Source organism: Kogia breviceps, chromosome 5 (genome assembly GCF_026419965.1).
Source record: "Kogia breviceps isolate mKogBre1 chromosome 5, mKogBre1 haplotype 1, whole genome shotgun sequence".
Lineage (NCBI taxonomy): Eukaryota > Metazoa > Chordata > Mammalia > Artiodactyla > Physeteridae > Kogia > Kogia breviceps.
Window position 1 is genome coordinate 108,550,403 of NC_081314.1, and position 27,983 is coordinate 108,578,385.

Genomic DNA, 27,983 nt, shown 5'->3' on the forward strand with positions numbered 1-27,983 from the left:
GCTTTTAAAATCAGAGCATCTTTTCCTTCTAAATATTTGCATTTATTCAATTTCTCCATTATCTGCACATATTGCAATTATTCCTTAAGGATCTTCTATATTTAACTTAATCCTAGAAGGGTTAAAATATATTAAAAGATAAGTTATTGTCTTTAATGTGTTTTGAGACTAAAAACATTCTGCTTGGGAAAAATAAGAATAGGAAAGATTTCTATTGAAAAAGTATATTTTGCTCTTGGAAAGATGCCGTGAATATGGCACAAGTTAGCATTAAATGGCTATTTTTCTCTTTCTAATTTTTATTTTTATTTTTTATTTTTTTTTTTTTTTGCGGTATGCGGGCCTCTCACTGTTGTGGCCTCTCCCGTTGCGGAGCACAGGCTCCAGACGCGCAGGCCCAGCGGCCATGGCTCACGGGCCTAGTTGCTCCGCGGCACGTGGGATCTTCCCGGACCAGGGCACGAACCCGTGTCTCCTGCATCGGCAGGCGGACTCCCAACCACTGCGCCACCAGGGAAGCCCCTAATTTTTATTTTTTAATTGAAGTATAGTTGATTTACAAATGTTTTAGGTGTACAGCAAAATGACTCAATTATACACATATATATATATATATACACACATATATATATATATTCTTTTTCAGATTCTTTTCTATTATAAGTTATTACAAGATACTGAATATAGTTCCCTGTGCTATACTTTCTTAATACTAAGTGCTTTAGTTAACACCATATTTTCTCCTCTAGCTGGTTCTTGGTATTTCTATTCTTGTGAGCACTTTAAAGGAGAAGGCAGCAGGAAAAGACTAACCGTAATTCTCCAGACATATGTCTCCTCCGTTCATTTTAATTATATTGATATTAAAGATCAGAAACGAAAATGGCATGAGAGTTCAATATAGATCCTGGAAACCCCAAAACTATCTCCATTTGCTGGTTTTCCATACAATTGAGGCTTTAAGCTCATATAAAGTTTCTGAATAACTGTCAGGACAATATATGGCTCTGCTTTTTTTCAGCTTATTGCTCATGCTGCAGATATGTGATATGCCTCCATACCAGGGTGTGATGGCTGAAAGGCATCATTAATGTGTTAAATGATGTGGAAGGCTTCAGGCACACTAGGACACATCACTGCAGAGTGATATCCCCAGACGTACTGGTCTCTGCCTTGATTTCAAATAGGAAAGAAAGAAGCTAAATTACCACACAAGCAAAATGCACCAAGAAAATGATAATGTATATATTCACTTGTAATCTCTGGGCCTGATTCATACCTCATTTGTTTGTTGAAAGAAATAAAAGGTTAAGGCTTCAATTATTAGGGTTTAATAATCACACAAGTGAAACAACAAGGAGAGGATTCATCAGAATGCCTTAGTGTAATCTTATTTCCACTATTTTGTTTGATTTTCATTATATTTTAGCTTTCTGATGTACTACACTGGTGCTACAAAACACCTTCCTTCATGCTCTGAAAGAATGCATGTAGATGCTCTGGTGTCTAGTTTACTTCCAGAGTACATAATTACATGGCAGCATACATTTCTAAAGAGACTATATCAATACGTATCTGTAGCTTAATAGCAGATCCAAGCTGTATACCTTTACTAGTTTTATTTGAAACGTTTGCATCTTCAGAAATTCTAAGGCCTGCCTGGCTGTCTTTGACATGAGGCATTCCTCTGTTCTAAATCCCAACAGAACAAGGTAGATAGAGGAAATTTATTGCAGAATAAGGAATGAAGAAGATTTTTAAATATCTGCTTTATCAATGTATAAAAATTAGACTGGATTCTAAATGCAGCCAAAGGGCTCTGATACTTTAAGATTCATTTTAAAAAGTGTGTATTGTTTATTCAAGATATATTAAACTATTTTTTTTCTACTAATAGATGCTGTTACCTTGCTCTGTGAAATAGCAGGTCACAAAAGTATAGGCAAGTATGCTTTTAGAAGTCCTTTAGAAGAAGTAAGTTGATAGGTGTGGTTAAAGATCAAAAAGATGTATTGGTTGATTAAAATTATACCAGTAACAAAGTTCTAAACTACAGTCCTAGAATCACAAAAAATAAATAAAACAGGAAAAATTATGACTGGATTTCCAGTTCAATCCCTCATGTGATGGATAGCAATTTTTAACTGGAAGAAAAGAAGAGATTTGTCTTTGATCATTAAATTAAGTGAATGAATAACATTCTGTTTAAAGCCAAGGCTAAGAATGTTTTCCTTATATCAGAAAGTCTCCAAGATGCTATCCTTCTTTGCATAAATTGATGGTTCTTTAACAGGAAATCTAAAAAAAGTTAAGTCAAGTTCTCTCTTTTTTAAATAATATTATTTACTGGTCATTTTTCAATGGGGTGGCAACTGTGAAACTCTTAGAGAGATATCAAGCCCATGAGAAAGTCCTACCCATAGTGTTGATTCCCATTCCCTTCATATTTTTGTATCTGACTTAACTTACAGAAAATGGTTAATTTATTCATTATTGTAGTAAGAACTATATTATAGATAGACACTGAAGGTAAACAGAACATCCATTTATTTTTGCCAAAGGGACACCGTGGAGTAATTGACAAAAGTTGACTAATATCTGCAGATAAGATCATAATATGGACAATGCTAATGTCCTGATTTTGATAAATGTATTGAGGTTATATAAGAGAATGACATTGCTTTAAGAAGTTCACACTGAAGAATTTAGGAGTAAAGGGGCATAATATCTGCAAGTTACCCGCAAGTGGTTCAGAAATAAATAATATCTATATAGAGAAGGCAATGGGGGAGAGTATGATAAAGAGAATGTAGTAAAATGTTAATTTTTAGGAAATCTGGTTTAAGGTATATACACATATTGTGTACTATGGTACTATTTGCAACACTTTCATATATGTGAACAAATTAAATTTTATGATAAAAACTGTACACATATATGCAGAACTCCAATAGGGTAAATTGAAAGAGGAGGGACAGGTCCTTTTACTCTAGGGAAGTATAGGGGTCAAGATAATCTTCAGAGAGGAAAAAATAAGTTTAAGTGGAACTAGAAAAAATATTAAAAATGTACATGCCTGGATCAAAAATTTCAAGGATTAGGGGTATGTTGAATAAGGAAATACTGGAGTGATACCAGGACCCAGAGAATGGAGGGACACCTTTATCAACTATTGTAAATTGAGAGAAACACAATGGCATTTACCTAAGTGTCTTGCTAAAGTTGTTTATTTGATTGTAAGACTGCAAGGCAAAAGAATTCTAGGACTGATTGTACTTCAATGTCAACTATCTGGCAATCAAGAATCTAAGTAGGAAAAGACCAAAAATTTCTAAAACTTTTTTTTGTTTGTTTGAATGTATGGCTCAAAATTTTTTAAATGCCATTTTATACTTGAAAATTATAATTGCAGATAATACGAATACTCATTTAAATCCAATTATGTCATTCTTTCACTATAATTCAGGCATTCACATGTGAAGCATTATACTTATTGACACTGTTCCCTGCTCTTTTTAAGATTAAGCTTCTTAAAACAGATTGAATGAGGTTATTCTTCCACTCAATATATGTATTTCCGTCCAGTATCCCACTATATGTATTTCTATCCAGTATCCCACTATCTAACATACCAGTTGCTTGGTCTTCCTTGCATATCCAACCTGATTTCCTGTTACCCTTTAACAATATCCATCTCCTCTTCTCAGCCTACCCTTCCTACTACCCAGGAAACTCAATTCCAATATTGTAATTTCCTTTTTTTCCTATTTTTTCCAATATTGTACACTTCCTTTTCTTTACTCCTATCTGATTTATTCCTATTTTTCAAAGTACATCTAAACTCTTTTTTCCAAAGGTTTCCCTAAAATCCTTCAACCACCACTTCTTAACTCATTTAATTACATAGTGTCTTCTGCAAGTTTATATGATTTGTATAATTTTTAAAAAATCTATACTTCTATCATAAATTCTTGCATGGCTGGAGCATATACTACATGAACATAAAAGGAGCATTGAAATATACTTGTTGATCCATTAACCCTTTTTACAAATATCTCAGTGGAAAGAAGTTGTTAAGCAGTATGATATTTTGACTTAATTAATTCATTTAAGTTCCAATTCCTTTTTATTTTGGAATCTCAACATAATTAAAAGAGGATTATTATAATTCTTGGTATTATTTATTTATAAATGTTATGACTAAGAACCTTAAAATCTAACACTAAGTGTGGTGAAAAAGTATGAAGATCTGAAACATTCAAAGGAAAAATCAGTAGCGTGTGAGCATTTCTTAAATGCAGAATACGAACCAAAGATGATTCCAAGTGTCAGAATCCGGTAAACTGAGGGAAGTGGTGGTCTCATTGGTAGGGAGAAAAAAAATAAGGAGAGAAAGTGGTTTGAGGGAGAATGTTTTCTTTTTTGGATGGTGGACATTTCCAATAATCAATCACTCATTCATTCAATAAACTTTTGAGTGAATACAAGCTGCTAGAAAGTCTTGTTCTAAGTCTGAGAACCACAAATGTGAACATCAGACAAGGTCCAGGCCCTTATGAAATCCACACTCTTCCTAACAATTATATTCATTTTAACAAAAAGATACAAATAGGATATTATAACTGGTTCTCAGAAGGGCACATCTGTAGAGTGAGAACAGAAACCAGACTGCACTATGAATGAGAGAACAAAGAGAGGAGTAAGGATTACTTTATGAAAACATCTAATCTTAGACTGAAAATTAGGAGAAAAATAAGATGAAATTATGAAGAGTCAAACAATTTGTAATATGCATACGTGTGTGTATGTGTGTGTTTAATGTGTGTGTATTGTTGTTGCTTTTATTTAATTATTTGTAACTTCCTCTAAGATGAATAAAAGCCTATGCAACAGAAAAGGCAAAGAAAAAGAGCCAGGAGAGTTTATGTCTAAGATGCTAGAAGGGGAAGAGATTTTCTTGACAGCCCACTCTTTAGAGTCAGGAGTCAATGGGAGTTAGTGAGTACAAACAGGAGGAATAAGATTTAGAAAAGCCAGTGAGATAGCATTTTCCTTTCCCTCCTAAACTTTATGGTCTTAATAAGTTAGGAGGGTGTAAGAGGAAAAAGCACACTCCTGTGTGTCTCCTCTATGCAATACTTCACTTCTGGTCACCAAATATGTGGGGTTTTCCTCACACCAAGCAATTCTGCAAAACCAGCTGGGTGTCCTACGACTTAATGCAATTCTGATACTAGCTACCTGGAGTTAGCATCAGATCCCACAGGTTACGGCTCAGTCCCATAAGACTTCCTCAAAGCCCTCTTCAGATACTAATCTCAAGTCCAGGTTGCTATCTGTGCTTCTGACCCAACAGGTATAAATCGGAGGTTCCCATGACCCCCTCTTAATTAATGTTCAATTAATTTACTAGAGCAGCTCACAGAACTTACAAAAACATTTTACTTACTAGATTTAAAGTTTATTATGTAAAAGAATGCAACTCGGAAACAGACAGATGAAGAGATGAATAGGGCAAGGTACTGGGCTGAGAATTTCCATGCTTTCTCCAGATTCATTGCCTACCAGCGCATCTACCCAAAAGCTCTCTGAACCATGTCCTTTGAGCTTTTAAGGCGGTTTCATTACATAGGCATGATTGATTATATCGTTGACAACTGATGATTAAACTCTATCTCCAGCCCCTCCACCCTACCCAGAGGGGAGGTTGAGGAGTGGAGCTGCTAAAAGTTCTTCTAATCACATGGTTGGTTTCCCTGCCACCATCCTTAGGGGCTTTCCAAAAATTCATTAACATAAACTCAAATGTAATTGAAAGGGGTTGTTATAAATAACAAAATACCCATTATTGCTCTTATCACTTAGGAAATTCTAAGAGTTTTAGGAGCTCTGTGCCATAAACTGGGACCAAGACCAAATATATATTTCTTATTATAAATCACAGTATCACAGAGGGAAAATCATCTGTGTAGAATGAGGGAGTAAAGGATGAGATTAATTCTGGGGAAGAGTGGAGATGATAAAGAAGATCTCTTGCAGAATACCCCTAAGAAACCCTGTGATAAATGACTGAGAAGCAAGGGCCAAGTTTATTGTAGATGGCATAGGGTACAGTAGGTTTTCCCAGCAAAGCCCCCTCTGTCTCCAAGGCAGCATTTCTTTTTGTAGCTATATGGCATGAATCATAGGATGGCAGAAAGAACACAAGAATAGAAGTTGAAAGTGGAGTTGGAGTTGGAAGACATCAGTAGAAGTTTGATCACTTGATAAAAAGTTGAAAAATCTTCTTGGATCTCAGTTTCTGTAAAATGGGGGTGGGGTGGATCTCAAAACTTGGAAGCCCATATATTCTCTACTAGTGCCCCCTCTTCTTGCCTGAGATTGTTACATGCTATAGGATAGTGGAGAAAGGGCAGATTCTATGATGGAAGTTGAGAATAAACAGGGACAAATATTCCACTAGTGGAATGATTTTTCCAGAACTGAAAGGTAAACATACTCATTCATAGAAGAAAACAAGAAGTAGCAATTTACCCCAAGATATAACTTCACAGATTTTTGTTTTGCAATCTGCAATTCTTTCTGTACATGTTTGACTGATGGATTCATGGATGCAATCTTTATGTACAGACCATGCTTTTTATCTCACTGACATACTTTGTGAAAGTATTAAGGGCTGGGAACTAACACCCAAATTCACAACATAATCCTCTACAATTTAGAAGGTGCCTTATCGTGTGGTCATCACATGGCTTTTACAATGTAATCAAGAGAAAAATCAACAAATTCAATCTCACAAACTAAATGAAAAGGGACACATTCACATTTCCCCTTTATAGCCATGTCAGAGATAGAGAGGAAGGAGGAATTTAAACACCAGGCATCGTATCTGTCATAGCCATATCTTTCTAGATGTAGGGAGCTCATTTCTCAAGGCTACCAGTCCATTAACCTTCACAAGAACAAAAATAAAGCAAAACAATGAAACACTCTGGAGAAATGGCATTGCTTCTAATCTTGCTTATATATCTTACCATGGGGATTTGAAGATGGAACAAAGACCTCTACCTCCCCAGGCACAAAAATGATACAGACTCCCTGAGATAAATATATAAAATGCCTCATGGTGCATGTTGTAGACATATTTGTGATTTTTCTGAAAAATGAGAGTGGGGTTAGGAAGAGTAACTGATACCATCCCTACTGAATCTCTGTCTTACCCTGTGATTTGTAACTGGGAGCGCCAAAGCATCAACTCCATTTATTTTTTAAAGTCTTGGCCTGCTCTTGGTTGCCACTTTACCTAGATTCATTCATTGTATATATCTGGAACTATTAATTTCTTGATAAATGCATTGTCAGAAAGCCAGAGGTCAATGATAAGATAGGAAATAAGGAGCTCTGCTTGTTTTTATACACTGCTGTTTGACTTAGGAGATAATTATAACACAGATTGATTCTCTGTTTTAAACAAGGTAGTAAATCAGAGTGAAATATGGGATTTGGGAAAGCCATTTGCCACATAATTATAACTTCTAAAAATTCTTGTGTTCGTTGAATATGAGAAGCTATATTCATGTGATACATAGCAATAGCATTACTCATCTTTTTTTTTCTCTCATGGAAGACAGTTAAATAAACCTAAGTTACAAATCTTTAAATATTATTAACTACAAAGTTTAAATATCATTAACGAAAGCAAAATGAAAGCATATGTTACTTGGTCTGAGATCTAGCTTTAAGTGGGAGAGATTACAGATTCAGTAAGCAAGATTAAACTAATGATTCAGTGCACTTCATTAAAATGTCTTGTCTTTTCCATAAATAAACTTTATCACCATGGGACAATGTAAAATTATAAGAATTTCATCAATATAGGAGACCAGAAGAAAAGCGGGAACAAAGGATGGATGTGGAATCAGAAAGAGACCCATTTAAATATGGACTCTGCCAAGGGTTATATTCAAAATATCTATCAACTGGCATGGCAGGGACATGGAGCCCTCAAGTTGGAAGTGTTCCCGCACAGGGATCTGGAGACCACTTGAGTGCCAGGATTTACCCTTTTGGTTGCTAGATTATGGGAAGAAGGGGGACCTGACAGACAGGTCTGGAGAGCCTCTAATGTCAAGATTTATCCCTTTGATTGCTAGATTATGGGGAAGGAAGTGGGAGGCTTGATATACTGGGTTTAGGGGGCTACCTAGGGTACTTGAGGAATTAACCAGTACAGGTGCATTTCTATACTCACCTTCAGAAGTAACTTTGTCTGCTTCTAACCAGTATGCAAATAAGTACAAAATTTTACCAACCCGCAGAGTCATACTTGTCCATACTTGGTGAATATTAGCCCTGATGACACCTATTAGTTTTGCACCCTTGGTAGTTTAACTAACCTCCCTGAGTCAGCCAAGTGAAAGAAAGAAAGTGGTGAATTTCCTGGCTAGATATTTGACTGCTCTAAGACCTCTTCCAGCTGATAGAATTTAGTCATCTCTCTTTTCTCTTTTCTTCTCACATCCAGTATTCATATCCTTAAAGAAAAGAACGAGTCCCGCTAGACAGCAGAGGAACTTCCATAATTTAAACCAAATGTAGAAAAGAAGCTGAGTTTACACTCAATTCTAACTTCCAACTCAAGGTTAGCTCTCCTGGGAGCAGATGTGGGAGTCTGTAGTTCTAGCTGAAGTATTCTCAGGGGGCCATCCTGTCTCTTCCTTTTCTCCCTTTTTGGCTCCAGTGTTTATTTTCTTGTGTATAAATTATACAATAATATCTCTGAACTGAATTGTTTGAAATGTAACCCTAATTATGATATCTTGTAGCAACAGTTATGCACAATAAATATCTATCAGCTTAATTTTGCACAGCTTTGTTGATTAGAAAACTTTTTTACTCATTCATCATAGTTATCACCTTGGAAAAATGATTGTCTTATTTCAAAGGGATATCACTGGCATGTCTCTGTATACTCTGCAAAGTGTAATTCTTCTACATGTTTGAGAGAATCACAACTAAACCCCCATGAATAATTCTGGGCACCACACTATAAAAAAGCCATAGTAAAAAATATCACAAGAATTATCAGAGAACTGAAAACCAAATAGATTTAAAGGGTGACTGAAAAACACAGGATTTACTAACAGTAAAGAAAAGAGAAATGGTGTGGATGCAAGATAAAGAAAGGTGAGAAGTTTATTTAAATTTTCTATTCCATATTAAAGGCCCTTTGCTTACAATCTGGCAAAACAGTAATTTCTTTTTAATTAGGAAAAGATTGTCCATGGAAAATACAGTTGATGAAATCACCATAAAATTTATATCTGGAAATTTTAAAGATCAGTGATTCCAACTGTTTTCCACCAAGACCTCTTTTTACGAAGCTTCTCCCCAATTCCATGTTTTTAATTTTTAAATACAAATTTATCTATTAAATAAAATGTGTTTCTTTTCTTTTTTTAAAAAATTAATCAGAGAGTTTTAACTATCTGAGCTATACTACCCAGAGCTTCTGGGGAGCATAAAATAACTGAATAACTATACACAAAATTTGATGTAATTATAACCAAGGTAAAGACATTTATAGTTTTAAATATCATACATAACCTTTTCCAAGCTAGATTCAATGTCTGTTAAGTTCTTGAAAATACGGAAATGCTGCAAGGAGCCCCATAAGTACTACCTAAGAGCCCCAGATGTTTAAAGATTTCAAATTGGAAAGCAATGGATTAAACTAGCTTAAAATCACCTAACAAATATGATTTATTCTCACTTTGAAGAATGAAATTGAGCTATGTAATGTACCATAACTGTCTAAAAGTGATAAAAAAGAATAACCTGGGGCTCTTTCAAATCATTTTTTCCTACCCTTTCTTTCACCCTTTCTGTCAAAACTATTACTTGGCTCTGAAATGGCAGGAGTAGGAAGCATCCAGCATGTACTCACCAGCCTGGTTAGTTGTGATGCTGACTGCAGCAAACTGTCTTGGTGGTGAGCTCAGCTCTGACACCCCATTAATGGCATCAATCTCAAAGGTGTAGTTAGTGTGTGCCAGGAGGTCTGTCACTGTCACCGTGGTGTTGGTGAGTCCATACTGTCGAGGGAGGAAGCGGACATTTGGGCTGCATGGCTCACACTGTTTTACGTTCCACCCACATTTTTTACATATGATGTTGAAGGTAACATCTTTCCGGCCTCCTGTGTCCAGGGGCCAACTCCAGTCCAGGATAACCGAGGTCTCATTTATATTAGATATAACATTTCTCGGTGCAGATGGAGGTCCTGCAAAGTAGTTCAACAAAGATTAATGAGCCTCACTTCTGTTTTCTACTACAAGGGAAATAGATAACTTACAGTGGAACTGAAAAAGGTAAATAACCATCTTGTCTTTATTATATACTTTTAATTCGTCCTCAGAGGATCCATGAGATTATAGACACATGGATTCAAGAGTGCTGTCGTCCCCGAGCTATGAATGGGGGGAGTTTTGACTCCAGGTTGAAGATGCATTCACAAAGTCCAACAAAGGAATTTACCACTAAATTCAATGCCCTTGTGAATAGTTATGAAAACTTTAGTATTAGTTTTATAAATCTTACTTCTTTTTCCCTGTGACCTATGACTAACACATAACAAGAGGGAATAGAAAAGTAAAAATACAAATCCCATGCCTAAACCTCCCCTACCCTGTCAAAATTATGCAAGATCTAAAACAAGATATAGAAAACTTTCTTTCCTTCTGGGTGTCCTGTTGCAGGAAGTGCTTTAAACACTAATTCATTTTGTGTGATCAATGTTGCATTTGTGGTGAGCCAAGCATGGAGAGCGAAGCAGAGAAAGCTTGTAATTTGCACATGGAGAGCAGAAGGAAATGGGCCAAATGCTTTAAAAAAAACACAGTAAGAAGAAGCAAAAAGAAAATGAAACAAACATGGAGGCATGGGTTGCAGCAAAACTACTCACGGGTACAAGCCATGGATGGAGGGTCTTTGTCTGCTCGGAAGTAATTATTCTCACACCTGCAGTTCACTGAACCATCTTCGTGAGTAGAACTGTGAGGTGGGCACTTAGCACACTGCACATCGCCATCCGAAGGCTTGTGGAAACCTGGTCGACAAGCTACAAACAAAATGACTCTTTTAAAATTTGGTGATAATTTTGAAAATATATTCTTTTTTTTTTTTTTTTTTTTTCAGTACACGGGCCTCTCACTGTTGTGGCCTCTCCCGTTGCTCCGGACGTGCAGGCTCAGCGGTCATGGCTCACGGGCCCAGCCGCTCTGCGGCATGTGGGATCCTCCCGGACCGGGGCCCGAACCTGCGTGCCCTGCATTGGCAGGCGGACTCCCAACCACCGCGCCACCAGGGAAGCCCTGAAAATATATTCTTGAAAATACATAAAACAGATTTCAGGAGGCTAGGGCATGCATTCATTATGAATAAAATCTATTTTCTTCTCCCAGAATTCATAGAAGCAAATAATGTGGCCCAATGTAGTTTCTCCACATATACGGTTGTATTTGCACCAAATGTTAAGGGGGAAAAAAAACCCCACAAGATTTAGATTATTCTGGCACTAGAGTGTGATGAAATTTCCATCTCCTGTTTTCACAGCTTTACTTGGCATTGGACTATTTGTGGAGAAAATAAAGCAAAGCCATGTCATCATGCAGCCATTCCCTTTTTAAACATGATGCAATGTGTACAGTCTCTGCAGTTAGTACTTAATATAGTACTCGCTTGTTTTCTAATTAGTTTCTGGATGAACAACTTTATCCCTACAAATTGTAAGCAACTGAAGGAAGAAGTCACGACTTTGTCTATATTTTAAGATTCTTGATACATGGTTCTCCTGAGCTATGATATTTTGTTTGCCCTTGACAGTGTCATTCTGTGGTTATGGCCTAAAAGAAAGGTCTTAAGTTATTTCCTTGTCTGTATCGCAGATACACAGGGAGGTATAATTTCTATTTAAATTGATATACTTGTGAATTATTACTAGATTAATGCTTTTAAAAATAACTATGTTATCTTCTTTCTTTCCAGTTGTATCTCTGAATAACATTTTTTTTTTAAGCCCAATGAACTGGTTACCAGATATTATTTCAGCTGCCCATTTAATATTCACTGTCTATTTACAGCTTTTACAGAAATGTCTCCATTATAGTATTTTCACTTAATCTGATATAAAATTTAAAATGCTGTACTGTTTTATTTAGTCCATTTTCATAATTACCGTGAGGACTGAAATCATAGTGAAAACCCTAACAAAAATCCCTTGACATTCCTTTGAGGAAGGAATTCAGGATCTTAAATTTTTAAGTTTCTTTGGAAGCCAATAATTGGAAGCCAATAATTTCTTAAGTCTCTAAAACTCAACTTCAAAGCTACATTGAGATTTGATGGCTTAAACCACTTAAATAGAGACTAGACCCTACAGACTATGTTTATCACTGAATTCCAAAATTTTTTTATATCAACTTCATATTGTGAATAACAGGTTATTTGCATTCAAATAAAACCTGTGGGAATAAATCTTAACTCTTATAATCACTAAATGTATTTTAAAAGATAACACACTGTATCTATAATAGTGTATCTTCCTACTGAACATTTCTTGGGCGATAACATTCCCAAGAAAAATACATTGACAAGAGCAACAATTAGAATAACTTAAAATGATAGTAATCATTAATCTAGTCTTGCTGTTTTCAAGTTCCTACTAAGAATGGCTGCTCAAGGACCACATTACATTAAATTGACCAACTTCTGGTACAATATTGAGAGCCAGTCAAATAAATTCTATTGCCCTAACCAAACTTGGATTAGAATTATAAACTTTTGAACATTGTCCTTAAGCACTGGCTAGAAAGGTCCACTCATATCTCATGTCATATTGCCTCAGGGGGAAATGATATAAAGTATAAACAAACTATGCACTTAACTTCTGGTTTCAATTTAGCTCATTATTGAGTGCCTTTAAATTTGCAAAAGGGCATTGCTGAGTCTTTAAAAGATTAAGTCGCAGTGTTCCAATGTACTTTGTTATTTTGTTTGCTTGTAAATTTATCCCTGTGTTTTTATTTCAGGCTTTTATAGTTTTTACAACATTAGGCATAAAGGTATTCACTAAACACTCAATCACTTTTTGTTAATACTATAAATAGCTATACTATGTGATACTTAAAGACTAGATAGTCATACAATCACTTAGCCACAGCACCACAGCACAGAATTTCTAATAGTATTGAAAGTAGCTATAGTTATTAAGCCTAGAAGTTAAGAATGTGACTTGAACTAGTAACCAGACTTTAATTATGAGTAAATAATAACCTTAGAGATGAGAAGAGTAAAAGATAGGTAGGCATATATACATGCAGTTTAATAAATATCTGTCAATCATCTACTTTTGTTCAGTCTCCTCCTTAGTCTTAAAGATACAAATGTCCCTAATTCTGTCCATCCCAAAAAGGCCCTTGCAATTTGAAAGCAGGCAATTTAACACAGGTCACATGGAGCAAGCACTCCATTCTGATTGATCTGTTGGAAGAAATACACAGAAGGACTCCCATTTGAGAAAGATTAAGACAGTAGGAGTTGGTCTGTAAGAAGCATAATTAAATACACAAATAGATCAACATGAAAAGACAAACTGTTAACTAGAGGAATATGGTGGGTACTGTTGGTTACATACTCAATATCTCAGTCCTGCTTCCTGTTTGCTAATAGAATCCTGATTTTGTTCAGAACTGCATTCTCCCTAACTCAGATCATTGCAAATAGGGGTGGATGGCCAAAGTTATGGCCAAAGAGATGGCTAAAGAGATACAAACAGAACTCTGATGAAAGTCTTTGGGATACCTTGCATTGATTATGGGCATAACGACTTACAGGAGACACTAAGTTAAAGGCCAAGAAAGTCAGAGAGATGTGTACCCTGCTCTTGTTGACCCAGCAAGCACCAATCTCAGGATTTCTTATAATGACAGAAAAGTAACACCTTGTTTGTTTAAGTCACTGTAGTCAAGTTTTCTTTTACTCGCAGCAGAAAGCATTTCTAAATGATAAAATAGACAAAGAGAATTCAGTTGAGATGTATTAATTATATAGAATAGCTTAATGGAGCTAAAAAGATCCTAAGAAAACCCACTGGTCAGTTTGTGTGTTTTACATGTGAAAATCCAGGATGTTAGGTGACACACAGTTAGGGACAGACTCTACTCTGCATCTTCTGGCACCTGGTAGCTAGCTGATAGGATTTAATCATCAATTAACAGATATTCATTGAATGCTAACTCTATCCTGAGTACAATGCTAGTTTCTATGGTAATATCCTAAATTTGGTAGACACTTTAACTCTTTATAAAGGACTTTCAAATATACCATCTCAATTAAATCTCACAACAGTTCTATTGAAATAATCAAGGTAGATATTAATCTTCTTATTTTACAGAATTAACAATTGAAGCACAAACAGAATGTCCAAGATAACAAAGAAATTCAATCATAGTCTGAATAAGCAAGAAAATTTCTGCTTTTAATTTTATGTAAATCACTCATTAAAAGCAAATTATTTTCCTACCGATTCTAAGCTGTTGGTATGACACTGAAGAATAGTCATCTAAAAAATTTAATGCAACACATTTAATTAAACACATACAAGTCTTTTTTCATCTATTCCTAGTTAAGACACCATTTCAGAAAGGCTGATGTTCTCTTGTATTCTCCTGGATTTTCTTTCTCTTTGAGGTGTAACATTGTTATGGGCAGATGAGCAATTGAACTTTTGTTGGAAGGGCAGAGGTTGTCTGTCAACTTTAAGAATAGGGTGACACCACTATATGTGGGAGCCATACAAGTAAATTTTCCTTTTCTTGATACAAACAGAATCTCTAAATCCTCGACTCATATTGTTCAACAAATTTGAGAATATAACTGAAAAGTTTGTATTCACTAATAAAATTATTATACTGGTAAGAAACATTATCTTTAAATGTATAAGGGGAAATTCTTTATAAATTTACTTCAAACTTTTTCCCATCAATAAATAATCTCCCTCCCTTGCAATAAATCATCTTGTACTGAAATACCTATCCTTTTGTTATACCTTCTTCATTCTTAAAAAAAATCCTCATGGAAAAATTTTAAACTCTACCTCTACGGGACATTAGTACTTCTGTTTTATTATCTTTGCTTATGATAGCAGAAACAATGATTGTAATGTAAAAGTATCTCCTTCCCTTCCTTGAATATAAAACTGCTAATATAACAATGTGCACATTTCTCTCCTTATGCATTACGTTAGAGAATGAGAAGGTTCAGCATACAAAAAGTAAAACCCAGGTAAGAAGTAGAAAGTAGATATGTTAATGTGTTTTCTTTCCTTTTCTTACTTAAAGGAAGTCTTTGTCAACTTATTACAGAATATCAAAGAACAGAGAACATGCAATAAAGGTAAACAAATTAATACTAATTCAAGTTTATCCAGCTTTAAGTTAAAAAAACAAACAAACAAACAAACTTCTGCTGTATACTTAAGGCCTTCCCTGTGTTGGCCAGCTAGAAAGCAATACTTAACTAAGGTGGAAATGCACATATTCAAAGCCTGCTGCCAAAATGACAGAATTCTGATTTACATCTTTCCTCCAATAACCCAGTAGTACATGTTCTTGTCAGTCAAAAACTGGTAAAATTATTCATAGATTTCTATCTCAGGGTAGTAAAATGAAAGAGTGATTAAACAGTGTAAGACCTTTTAAGTGGAGGCAAACTGCTGCCCCTTTTTGGGTCCCAGAGACGTTTTATCCCCTTGCTGTAATGGAGATTTTTGAACTAGTTAATTGTGGCAGGAACTCTGGGCTTTGAATAAGCAAAGTAGGAATGATACACAAAACTAAATGAACCATTAAAAATGGGATGTAGCACCTCCTCAAATCCTCCTGGATATCATCATGGATTTACTAGGAATCAGACTTGTTCATGTAATGTTTGGATTTCATTTATTCACTTTCAAAAACCAAACATGTACTGATCTCCTAAGATGACCTAGACACTTTATTGTGTCCAGTCACAGTGATAAAATTCACAATCCTAGCTTTAAACAGGAGACCAATTAATTCCATATGGCACCGTTATTTTAGAATTGGATTTCTCACCTGAGAATGTAAGTGCTAAGACACTTTGCAACACAACATTTTTAAGTAATCTTCACCAAGAAATTCCCTAATTTCACTTCTCTATATCCCAACTCTTCAAGGTATTTTCAGCATCTTACAGGAAGACCACCAGCCTGGGAAAGAGGAAATGTAGGTTTTGATCTAGTTTTTTCTACTAAATAGGTATTATCTCAAAGTCACTGACCAGGTGTCTTCCAATTTTTATTAGGTAGTTGGGATAGTGACTTCCTCTTCTAAAATAAGTCTGAAGATTCATTTTTAGTTATTATTATCTGTTCCCAGGTTAGATCCTGAGCAATACAGAGATACGAGTTTTTTCCGATTCATTTTTTTTTTTTTTTTTTTTTTTTGGTGGTACACAGGCCTCTCACTGCTGTGGCCTCTCCCGTTGCGGAGCACAGGCTCCGGACGCGCAGGCTCAGCGGCCATGGCTCACGGGCCCAGCCGCTCTGCGGCATGTGGGATCTTCCCGGACCAGGGCACGAACCCGTGTCCCCTGCATCGGCAGGCGGATTCTCAACCACTGCGCCACCAGGGAAGCCCTTTCCGATTCATTTTGCATGCTCAGTGTCCAGCACATTGCCCAGCACCTTGCAGTTGATGAAATACATTTTTTGATGAAACACATTTTTTAAATGAATAATTAACTTGTAACCAATTGTCCTCTCTGGATTTCAATGTCTTCATTTATCAAATGATGGGTATTGACTATCTTGTCTCTTAATACTCTTCAGGCTAGACACTTTAAAAGGTTAATGCTTCATGTACCAAAATTTGTAGGATTCCTAGAACTTTCTAAGTAGAAAAAAATAAAGCATCTTTACTTTCATCCGTGCTTTAAGGATTAAAATTAGCCATTGAAATTACAAAATCACATAGGGCAACAAGACAAAGAAAAGAGGCTCTCTTCTGATTTAAAGGAAATATACTTGAATCAAGAAATGACAAGTTTTTGCCCTTCTCAGTGTTTTTCTATATCAGCGCAGTATATATTCAAAGGGTATGTGGATTTCATGATTGGATGGATTGAATGATAAATTCATTGCCAAGCAAATAATTCCCTATTATTATATTTTCATCTTACCCAGTAGCATAATAAAACTATTTTCATTATACTCTTCCTTTCATGTATATTTTATTTTTTAATTATTTATTTATTTATTTTTGGTGGTACGCGGGCCTCTCACTGCTGTGGCCTCTCCCTTGGCGGAGCACAGGCTCCGGACACGCAGGCTCAGCGGCCATGGTTCACGGGCCCAGCCACTCCACGGCATGTGGGATCTTCCCGGACCCGTATCCCCTGCATCGGCAGGCGGATTCTCAACCACTGCGCCACCAGGGAAGCCCCCTTTCATGTATATTTTAGATAGAGTAGAATGTTTAAAAGCTGGGAAATCTTATAGGAATAAATACAAAATTAAAATATTGATATTAATTATTATTTTAAATTTTTTTAAATGTAGGAAGGTGTGATTTTCTTTTTCTCTTTTAACAATAAGGAAAATTAGCATGATACTGACAATACAATTTAAAAGACAAAACATTTTCCTTCTGTTAGTCTGAAGTGAGGTTTTATTTGTCTTTTTCTTGTTAATCTACCTTTTAGTTCCTCTATTTTAAGTGCCCAGTTAGTGAGAGTATGCATGTTCATTTACTAAGCGAACCCCAAAACTTATTGAAAAAACCCCAGGATGGGCCACAGTAGAACAAAAATGAAGAAGCTCTTGCCAAATATTAATTTTCTATTGAGAACACCAAAAATATGAATAAAATAATAGAAGGAAGTCAAAATAATACCAATTTGTAATAAATGAATTAGAAATATTTTGGGAATCTGCTGATTCCATATTTATAAAGAGGTAAGAATAAAACAGGAACTAAATACTATGGGTCAGTAGTGGGATAAAATAACAAACTACCAGGTTTGGATAAATATAAAGAAAAAAGTATGAAATAGGGAGTATTATGAGCACTAGCTATACAATGAATAATAATTATAAAAAAGCTTCCAGATAGAATCTTGGCCTCATTCCCAAAGCACATAGCACACTTTTCCTCTGAGTTGTAATTGATGGGCTTGAGTTATGCTGATACAGAGAATGGGTAAAGTTACCATAGTGAAAGGAAAACAAATGCACTTAGTAAACCACGGTGGCTACTGTTGAAAGAAAGTAGACAGCTTTTCAATTGCAAAGTGAATTTTGTCTCCAGTTGACTAATGTGGTTGACTTTTAAGAGAAAACATGGACCTAATTAAGGGTTAAAAGGCTCATTTCAATTTGAATTAACTTTAAATTAAAAAATAAAGCTGTTGGTAAATAGGGTCCTTTTAGTATTCAGACCTGAGCTCTATACACACAGGGCTATATTATCAATTCCCAGCCATAAACACAAACTAATGACCAGAACCAGCACTGACTAAACAGATGATTTCCTGGCCTTGCAATTCCAGGCCTGACAGGGTCTATTTGCCAGTACAAGGTCAAAGCAACTGTTTATTCCCAAAATGAGCTGTACTCCACAATCTTACAGGAACTCTATTCTTTGCCATTTGAATAGAGGTACAATGCTTTGAGGCAAGGCAGAGGCATTTCAATACACTGGAAGTGGCTACGTTCAGTCATTAAACCCTGCCTGCAATGTGCAGCATTTACAAAGTGATCAAGTGTTTCCTTCTTCTGTTCCTTCACTGTTCAGTAAAAAAGGCCTAAGGCAAAATGCCACCATACTATTACACACAACAGAATCAATCACAATCTAGTGTGGCTCAAAGATAGCTTAGTAACAAGACTTTATTGCATTCGTTGTTGTTCCATCAGATTTAGCAAGACAGGTGCCAGTAACACTAAAATATGTTCAATGCATGTTCACCACCAAGAGAATGTTAAAAGACACCCTGGTCCTGAGGATGCTGTGTTTTGCCAGCTTTTCAGTTGTCTTCTTCTTTCAAGGAAGAACAGTGAGCTTTAAGAGTAGGACTAGTTGAGTTTTTCTATTCTTTTTTTTTTTTTGTGGTACGCGGGCCTCTCACTGTCGTGGCCTCTCCCATCGCGGAGCACAGGCTCCGGACGCACAGGCTCAGCAGCCATGGCTCACGGGCCCAGCCGCTCCACGGCATGTGGGATCTTCCCGGACCGGGGCACGAACCCGTATCCCCTGCATCGGCAGGCGGATTCTCAACCACTGCGCCACCAGGGAAGCCCCGAGTTTTTCTATTCTTAATTATCAATACCCAGAGAATGAGACCCATTAATAAAATTTACAAATTTATAGAAATATGTATGTTATGAGCAGGTAAATACTAAAACCGGGAGGGAGGAGGGGAGGTGGGGAAGGGAGAGAGAGAGACCAAGAATGAAAGAGAGAATCATTTTTATGGGATATTATTGTGGTGAACATAAAATACATAGGACCCAAATCTATACTCAGAATATATTGAGAGACAGCCTGGAAAAGCTTTTGAGAATAGTGTCAGAAGTTTTCTTTAGAGCAGAATAGCATTGGAATGTCTAAGAAAACCATTCCTTGGAAGGGATTTGGGAGGAGGTAAATCACTTCCATGTCAAAATAAGCCCTACTATGGATTAGCATTTTCCAGACTACACTGGAAATATAGCTAGAGCTTGGAGAGGTCAGCAGTCCAATACTCACCTTTATAAGTCAATTTTAGGAGAATAGGATTGCCATCATAGAATCAGTCACCCAAATTAGAGTTTGAGATACAAGTCATGAAATCTTCAGATGCTATTTCCAAGGATCTATTGTACATGAATTCCTAAAGAACAACTAGGTACTAGAGCATGGACTTGAGGATATGGGGAGGGGGAAGGGTAAGCTGTGACGATGTGAGAGAGTGGCAGGTACATATACACACTACCAAATGTAAATTAGATAGCTAGTGGGAAGCTGCCGCATAGCACAGGGAGTTCACCTCTGTGCTTTGTGACCACCTAGAGGGGTGGGATAGGGAGGGTGGGAGGGAGGGTGACGCAAGAGGGAAGAGATATGGGAACATATGTATATGTATAACTGATTCACTTTGTTGTAAAGGAGAAACTAACACACTATTGTAAAACAGTTATATTCAAATAAAGATGTTAAAAAAAAAACAACTAGGTCCTGTGTATGTTTATATGCACAAAGATATATGAACAATGCTATTATAATATTGGCAAATTAGAAAGAATATAATGCCTCAAATTAGAAAGGTGGTTAAACTATGCTATGTTCATACAATTGCATATATAAATTCTGCTATTTTCATACATTTATGAGACACATTATGTCTCACTCAGAAAGATGCTCATAATATTTTATGGCAAAAAATCAGAATAAAACAATGTGTAGGCAATCCTTTTATTGTTTATATTTTTTCTTATTAACATATCATTTATCTAATGAAAAACTTAAAAATATTAAAGTCTTAGAATTATAAAGATTGCACATACACACACAAAAAAAAACCCCACTATAGTTAATGAACATAGTGTGTGTGTGTGTGTGTGTGTGTGTGTGTGTGTAATTTGACCTTTAGGTGCATATCACGTAAAGTGCAAAACTAAATGTGTACTATATGAGGGGCCTAAATCTACACATCTATATTACTCTCTCTCACTCTCTTTTCCTACACACACACACACACACACACACACACACACACACACACACACACCACAGTTTTGATTAGCTCTTGCTTCTATTATACTGGTCAAGGAGTTTCATTTTTCTTCTCTCTCTTTAAAAAAGCAACATAGGGGAAAATTATGGTTGACTGCAAATGTTGATAGCCCCACTAATGTGAATTTCACACTTTTGATCTCAAGTAATTCTATCTCCACTTGGGAAAATTTACATAGAAAATAGCACAATTTTTAAAATCCAGGATTTATTTATTTATTTTTAACATCTTTATTTGAGTATAACTGTTTTACAATATGTGTTAGTTTCTCCTTTACAACAAAGTGAATCAGTTACACATATACATATGTTTCCATATCTCTTCTCTCTTGTGTCACCTTCCCTCCCACCCTCCCTATCCCACCCCTCTAGGTGGTCACAAAGCACAGAGGTGAACTCCCTGTGCTATGCGGCAGCTTTCCACTAGCTATCTAATTTACATTTGGTAGTGTGTATATGTCCCTGCCACTCTCTCACTTCGTCACAGCCCACCCTTCCCCCTCCCCATATCCTCAAGTCCATGCTCTAGTAGGTCTGTGTTTTATTCCTGTCCTATCAATAATCTCTTCATGACATTTTTTTTTCTTAGATTCCATATATATGTGTTATCATACAGTATTTGTTTTTCTCCTTCTGACTTACTTCACTCTGTATGACAGACTCCAGGTCTATACACCTCATTACAAATAACTCAGTCTCATTTCTTTTTATGGCTGAGTAATATTCCGTTGTATATATGTGCCACATCTTCTTTATCCATTCATCTGTTGATGGACACGGAGGTTGCTTCCATGTCCTGGCTATCGTAAATAAAGCTGCAATAAATATTTTGGTACATGACTCTTTTTGAATTCTGGTTTTCTCAGGGTATATGCCTAGTAGTGGGATTGCAGGGCCGTATGATAGTTCTATTTGTAATTTTTTAAGGACCCTCCATACTGTTATCCATAGTAGCTGTACCAATTTACATTCCCACCAGCAGTGCAAGAGTGTTCCCTTTTCTCCACACCCTCTTCAGCATTTATTGTTTCTAGATTTTTTGATGATGGCCAATCTGACCGGTGTGAGATGAAGTCTCATTGTAGTTTTGTAAAATCCAGGATGTAAATGAAAACCTATAAAAGGTAGAAAACTCAGAGGAAAAGAATTCTGTAAACACTGCAAGACACATTGCAAAAATATTTGCTCTCTTAGCTATACTGTTAATGATTCACTCTAAAAAATAAAAAGAGCCATCTAGAATTTTGTGGAATGATGACATTATTGTATTTAAATCAGCTTTATATTTTAGGCAAGTTTATTTTAAAATAATGTCATTTTCTTTTTTTTTCTTTCTTTTTTTTGTGGTACGCGGGCCTCTCACCGCTGTGGTGTCTCCCGTTGCGGAGCACAAGCTCCGGATGCGCAGGCTCAGCGGCCACGGCTCACGGGCCGAGCCGCTCCGTGGCATGTGGGATCCTCCTGGACCAGGGCACAAACCCGCGTCCCCTGCATCGGCAGGCGGACTCCCAACCACTGCGCCACCAGGGAAGCCCATAATGTCATTTCCTATTCCGAGGAAAAACCTCTGCAACTTTCAAATGTATACCTTAACAATTCTTATAATCCTATCACCTTTCCATTCCATTTTTATTGTTAAATTTATGAAAATGACTATTTGATCATATTCTGGTTAGAAAGCAAATGGATTTAAAATAAATGTATAATGTGTCTTTTATACACTGAGCATTCACTTTATGATCACAAAATATTACCAACTAGGAGAAGTCTGCAATTTAAAAGTATTCAATATTTGCTTTGAGTTACTTCATGGCTAACAGCAATGTATAAGGTAATACAGGAAAAAAATGAGCTAATATAATTCTAGGGTCTCTTTTAATTTATTTTTATGCTTTTGGGAAATACTTGCTCCAAAATAGAAAGGGGATTAATATTCAAAGCATTCTGAAATTCACTCCCTTAAATGTGTAAGAATGGATTTCACAAGGAAAATATAAAAACTATTAAATTAGATGCCCATTGGATCAGCACAATCATTATCTGAATGAGTGTTTCAAAAAAACCTTAAACCAATCACTTATTTTGAAACTATTAAGGAAGACACAAACATTCATAATTGTGTAGAACAGTATGTTTATAAATTTGAATTTCACCTAAAATTAATTCCATCATATTCAAGAAAAAATTATTTTTCTATTTGCATAAGAAGGGCAGTTGCCACAGAAATAGAGAGTAGTATTTAATGGTGTTATGAAAATAAAGTGCAACAGGCTTGAATACCTTAAAATGGTTAATTTCTAAATATAGACATGAACATTTTTTTCATAGTTATGACTATTATCCTAGAACATTACATTCAACTTGGAAAACAGATGCATTGCAACAAAAGGACTAAAAAAGTTCAATCCATCTGAGAGGAGGAGAGAATTAAAGGGCAGAAAGAATGGAAGAAAATATAGAGGCAATATTAAAATGCATTGCTTATAGTTGGCAAATATATACCACTCTTTTAATACAAATAACTTGGACATAAGAATTTGGAACATAAGGAGTAAAAACAACAGCAGGAAGATGTCTGCTGCTTTCATTCACTCTGGTCATCTCAGATAGCTTCAGATTTGGTAAGCTGTGCTCAGTGTTGCTATTCTTGAAGTAGTGGGAAGGGGGGGAGAGAGAGAGAGAGAGGCAGGATGGAAGGACGGAGACGGGAGTGGGAGGGAAAAAAGAATGGGTGTGTGTCTTTGTGTGTGCTAAAATAGCCACATGTAGTGTGTGTGTCTGCAGCAGGTGTGTGTGTTTCTCTAATTTAGACCACTGTGTGCATTCTGCAAGTGTTTCTTCAGGGCAGAGATCATTACATTCCATCCACTCTCTGGAGTAACTGTTTAAAATTTTGTTAACTGACTTGGGAAATTCATTCAAGATAACTGTTTGTCTTCTTATATTCTGCAAAGTTAGGGGTTTAGATCTTGTACACGAGGCTAGAGAGGTGAGGGATTGGGAAGGAAATTGGGCATTGAGTCATATCTTATCCCAGCAGCCTTTGAAAAGCCAGGCAGATTGCATTACCTGCTTGCATCACCTTCCCTAGATCTAGCTACCTGAAGAGAACACCTCACCTCTTTGTAATATAATAAATACCATTTACTGAAAATCTCCTCCATGTCAAGCACTACACTTCTGTCTCATCTCTGCACTTACAAAAATCATGTGAGACAGGTATTATCTGTTTTTCCTGAGGAGATGATTGAAGTTTAATGATATTAAGTGCATTAGCTACTTACCCCACTATTTTTTTTTTTTTTTTTTTTTTTTTTTTTTTTTTTTAGCTGTATGCGGGCCTCTCATTGTTGTGGCCTCTCCCATTGCGGAGCACAGGCTCCGGACGCGCAGGCTCAGCGGCCATGGCTCACGGGCCCAGCCGCTCCGCGGCACGTGGGATCTTCCCGGACCAGGGCCACGAACTCGTGTCCCCTGCATCGGCAGGCGGACTCTCAACCACTGCGCCACCAGGGAAGCCCCCCCCACCATTTTAAATGTTGTAACCAGAAATTATACCCAAGTCTGAGGTATTGCTAGACACAGATATGTATGCCTTTTTGTTTCCACTGTCTTCTCATCATGTAAAACTTAGAAGTGATAACTAATAAAGAACTGACAATGGATCCATCACCCTAAAATTAATGTAACAAATTTATATAGTATGACTATAAAAATATTAGATCCTACTGGCACAAGGAAAATAGATTACCTCATTTTCTTGCAGTAACCGTTTGCCAATAGTAATTTTTTTCAACAATATCTCAAGCCTACGTGTAGCAAGATGAATGGCTCTGATGGAAGGAAATTCTATTCATAATGAACAGCAAATGCTTAACTGTTGTAGGTCTGTTAGAAAGGTATTTGTGAGCTAGATTTCTGTGCAGGGGAATCTGCCTGCTTATCATAGATCGGATTTTCTACTTTCTCTTTGTTACCAGTTGAAACAAGGAACTTTATTTTGTAGTGGGGGAAAAGCATACCATAAACAGTTTCTAATCAAAAACAAAAAGGGCTAATGCAATTTCACTTTACGGTGTACTTTATTAGTCTGTTAAACATAAAGAATTCTCAAGTAGCCTAGAAAAATACGGTATTCAACTTTATATATCATATAGGTGTTTTTCACTAAAAAATTACATTGTATTTGGAGTTCTTCAAAGTATCTACTGAAGAGTAAATACTTAGGATACTAACAAGAGTTAAACAAAATAGCACCTTTCCAAAGACTGGGGGAGATTTGATGCACTTCAGAAGAGGTGCTTAGATCAGACAGAAAAAGACAAATATCATATGATATCACTTACATGTGGAATCTAAAAAAATGACACAAATGAACTTATTGACAAAACAGAAATAGAAAGGGGATAGCTGGGGTGGTGGGGAGAGATTAAATTAGGAGTTTGGGATTGACATATACAGACTACTGTATAAAAAATAGGTAAAAAAGTAAATCCTTGTTAGGACCTACTATCTTGTAATAATCTATAATGGAAAAGAATCTGAAAAAGAACACATATATATGTATAACAGAACTACTTTACTGTACACTTGAAATTGACACAACATGTAAATTAACTATACTTCAATAAAAAATAAATAAAAACTAAAAAAAGAAAAGATGCCTAGAAAAGGCTTTAGCACTCTCCCCAATCTTTACTTGTCATTCTGATTATATATGCAGCACAACTAAGTAACAACTGATTTTAAAACCAATAAATTTTTTTATTAATTAGGACCAGAAAATAGCACATTTAAAATGGCTTAACATAACCTATAACCTCTGGATCTGTACAATTTTCCTTCTGAGGAATCTTGGGTCACAGTACTTTCAATTTATTTGATGATAATATAGTAGGAAGCTATATCTAAAAAAAGGAGAATAAATTGTGTGACTACATAAATTTAATTTCATGTTCAGTAATACCTGAAATAATCCAAACTCAGAGTTTCATTCTTGAAACTCTGTTCTCATTTTTGATTGCCTTCACATTTAACCATGTGTGTGCTTATAGGACTGAGAAAATTGCTACTACCTGAAATCCTTTTTTCAAAACTGCGCTTAACTCAGTTGACAAGTGCTATATCTTGCAAGGCAATAGAGTTACTAGACCTACATATAAACTACATGCTGAAGGTTTGACCCTGTTTTTATAAAACACATGTATAAAAAACATTTTACTCTTTAAAACTCAACTCCTATTATATTACTGTTGTGTGACAGCTAAGATAATGAGCACCTAGAATGCTTGGCTCACGAATCCAGTAAATTTTGAGAGAATAATGGAAGCTTTCTCATTCTCTCCATAGCAGTGTCCCGTTATCATATCTCCCATGCCCAATTACTAGGTTTGACTAATCCTAAACATCTTAGTAGACCAAATTTCCCTTTGAAGAATCAGTTTCATGCAATGAATCAATCATGAATTCCATAATGCAAAAATAGGAAGATGACAAGACAATTTAAAAATATATATGTATGTGTTCCATTAGGTGCTAAATGCAGAATATACATGTAAGATATACATAATATAAAATCTTATATATATGATTAATCATAAATCATATTTTAAACTAGAAATAAAGAAGACTAGGCAACACCCCTGTTTCTCCTAAACATTTCTTTTAAAGAAATTCTTCAATTACATTTAAGCAACTATCTCCAGGATAAAAAAATATATATATGAGGTCTATTTACTAAAGAAACTTAATTTCTTGAATGAACATATTAAGGTAGCCTAGAAGAGAAAAGGTGTATGTGAATTTCCAATTGAATAATACTAATGATTACAATATGTACACCATCTAGCCTTAAAAGTGAAATCTATCATCTTCTGTGATATGTGCAAAGCACTAAAGGATGTATGTGTTATGTAAAAGACAGAAGCAAAAAGTGGAAGGCAGAGCATTCTAGGGTGAAAGCCTAGAGGCAGGAAGGAGTTTTAATAGTTTATGAAAGTGAAAGAAAAAAGAGAGTAAAGCTGAAACTGAGAGGATACATGGGTCTCAAATCAGTCTGGGGAGGCATGCAGACCATTCAGGCTATGCAGTGCCTTCAGGGTTATATTAAGGGCTTGTTTTTACACAGTAAGTGGTGCGGGAGGTCGTTGAAAGGTTTTATGCTAAGGTACACCACAGTCAGATTTACATTTCAAACAGCTCATTCTTGCTCCTTTGGGGAAAACGCATCGAACTGAGTCAAGAATGGGACAGACAAGATGCTACCGAAATAATTCAGATTACAGATGATATGACATAGATAGAAAAATAGTTATGGGTATAGAAAGACGTGAATTCATTTGAGATACATTATGTAGGTAACGTTGATAGCTCTTGGAAAGAGTGTAGATGCCGAGCATAAGGTAGAAGAAAGCATAAGGACTGACATCTAAGTTTCTTGTTTGAGTTGTTGGGTGCTATCCCTATTTCCTGAGGATGGAATGAATGGATATATATGGGTAAGGACACAATAGTTTAATTGGGGGTATATTTCATTGCGTTAGGCAATTGGAAATGCCAAGTAAGCATTTGCTGTGCTAAATTGTGTGGTACTTATACTATTTGTACTGCAAAGAAACTGATTCCAATATTTTCATGTTAAGGAAAATGCTGCATTTAGTTTTCTTTGTCCTATAGGCTTTCATTTAATGACACCAGATGAAGTTGGTTAGCAAGAATATGGGTTTTGAAAGAAGCCAACATAATCAAGCAATATATGGATTTTTTATGTAAAAAGAGTACAATAAAATATTGCTGGAGAAATCTTCCATGTTACAGATATATTAGAAAAAACAAAGTGTCTTTACTAAGTTGGGTGATTTTTTCCACTTAGAACATGGTAGTAATTAAACCAGAATATTGATTTTGATTTGCTCATGAATAGATACTTGGCTTCCCAAACAGAAAACCTGTGTTCATGAACTCAACATTTGCCTGATTTTTGCTAATACACATTATTTATCACAAAGCAGATAAGGAAAAAAATTATGAGCAGATCATCAAAAATATATCATGACTACTGGAGCAACACTTTAAAATGCAACATTAATGCTAAGATATTATTTTAATGTTCATATTGTAATTAAGAGCACA

General features: G+C 35.9%; 1 protein-coding gene across 3 annotated transcripts in view; it reads right to left on the minus strand.

The window, feature by feature from the left end:
* EPHA3 (EPH receptor A3) overlaps nt 1–27,983 on the minus strand; it is a 356,916-nt gene that overhangs the window by 118,300 nt on the left and 210,633 nt on the right. For 2 of the 3 annotated variants that reach the window (XM_059064499.2, XM_059064498.2), the window contains exons 4-5: nt 10,964–11,119; nt 9,947–10,282 (exon numbers count right to left, since the gene is read on the minus strand). The exons of the other annotated variant lie outside the window; for it this stretch is intronic. In XM_059064499.2, the coding sequence (XP_058920482.1) occupies nt 9,947–10,282; nt 10,964–11,119 (492 nt within the window). The remainder of the gene's footprint in view (nt 1–9,946; nt 10,283–10,963; nt 11,120–27,983) is intronic. 3 annotated transcript variants of the gene reach the window in all.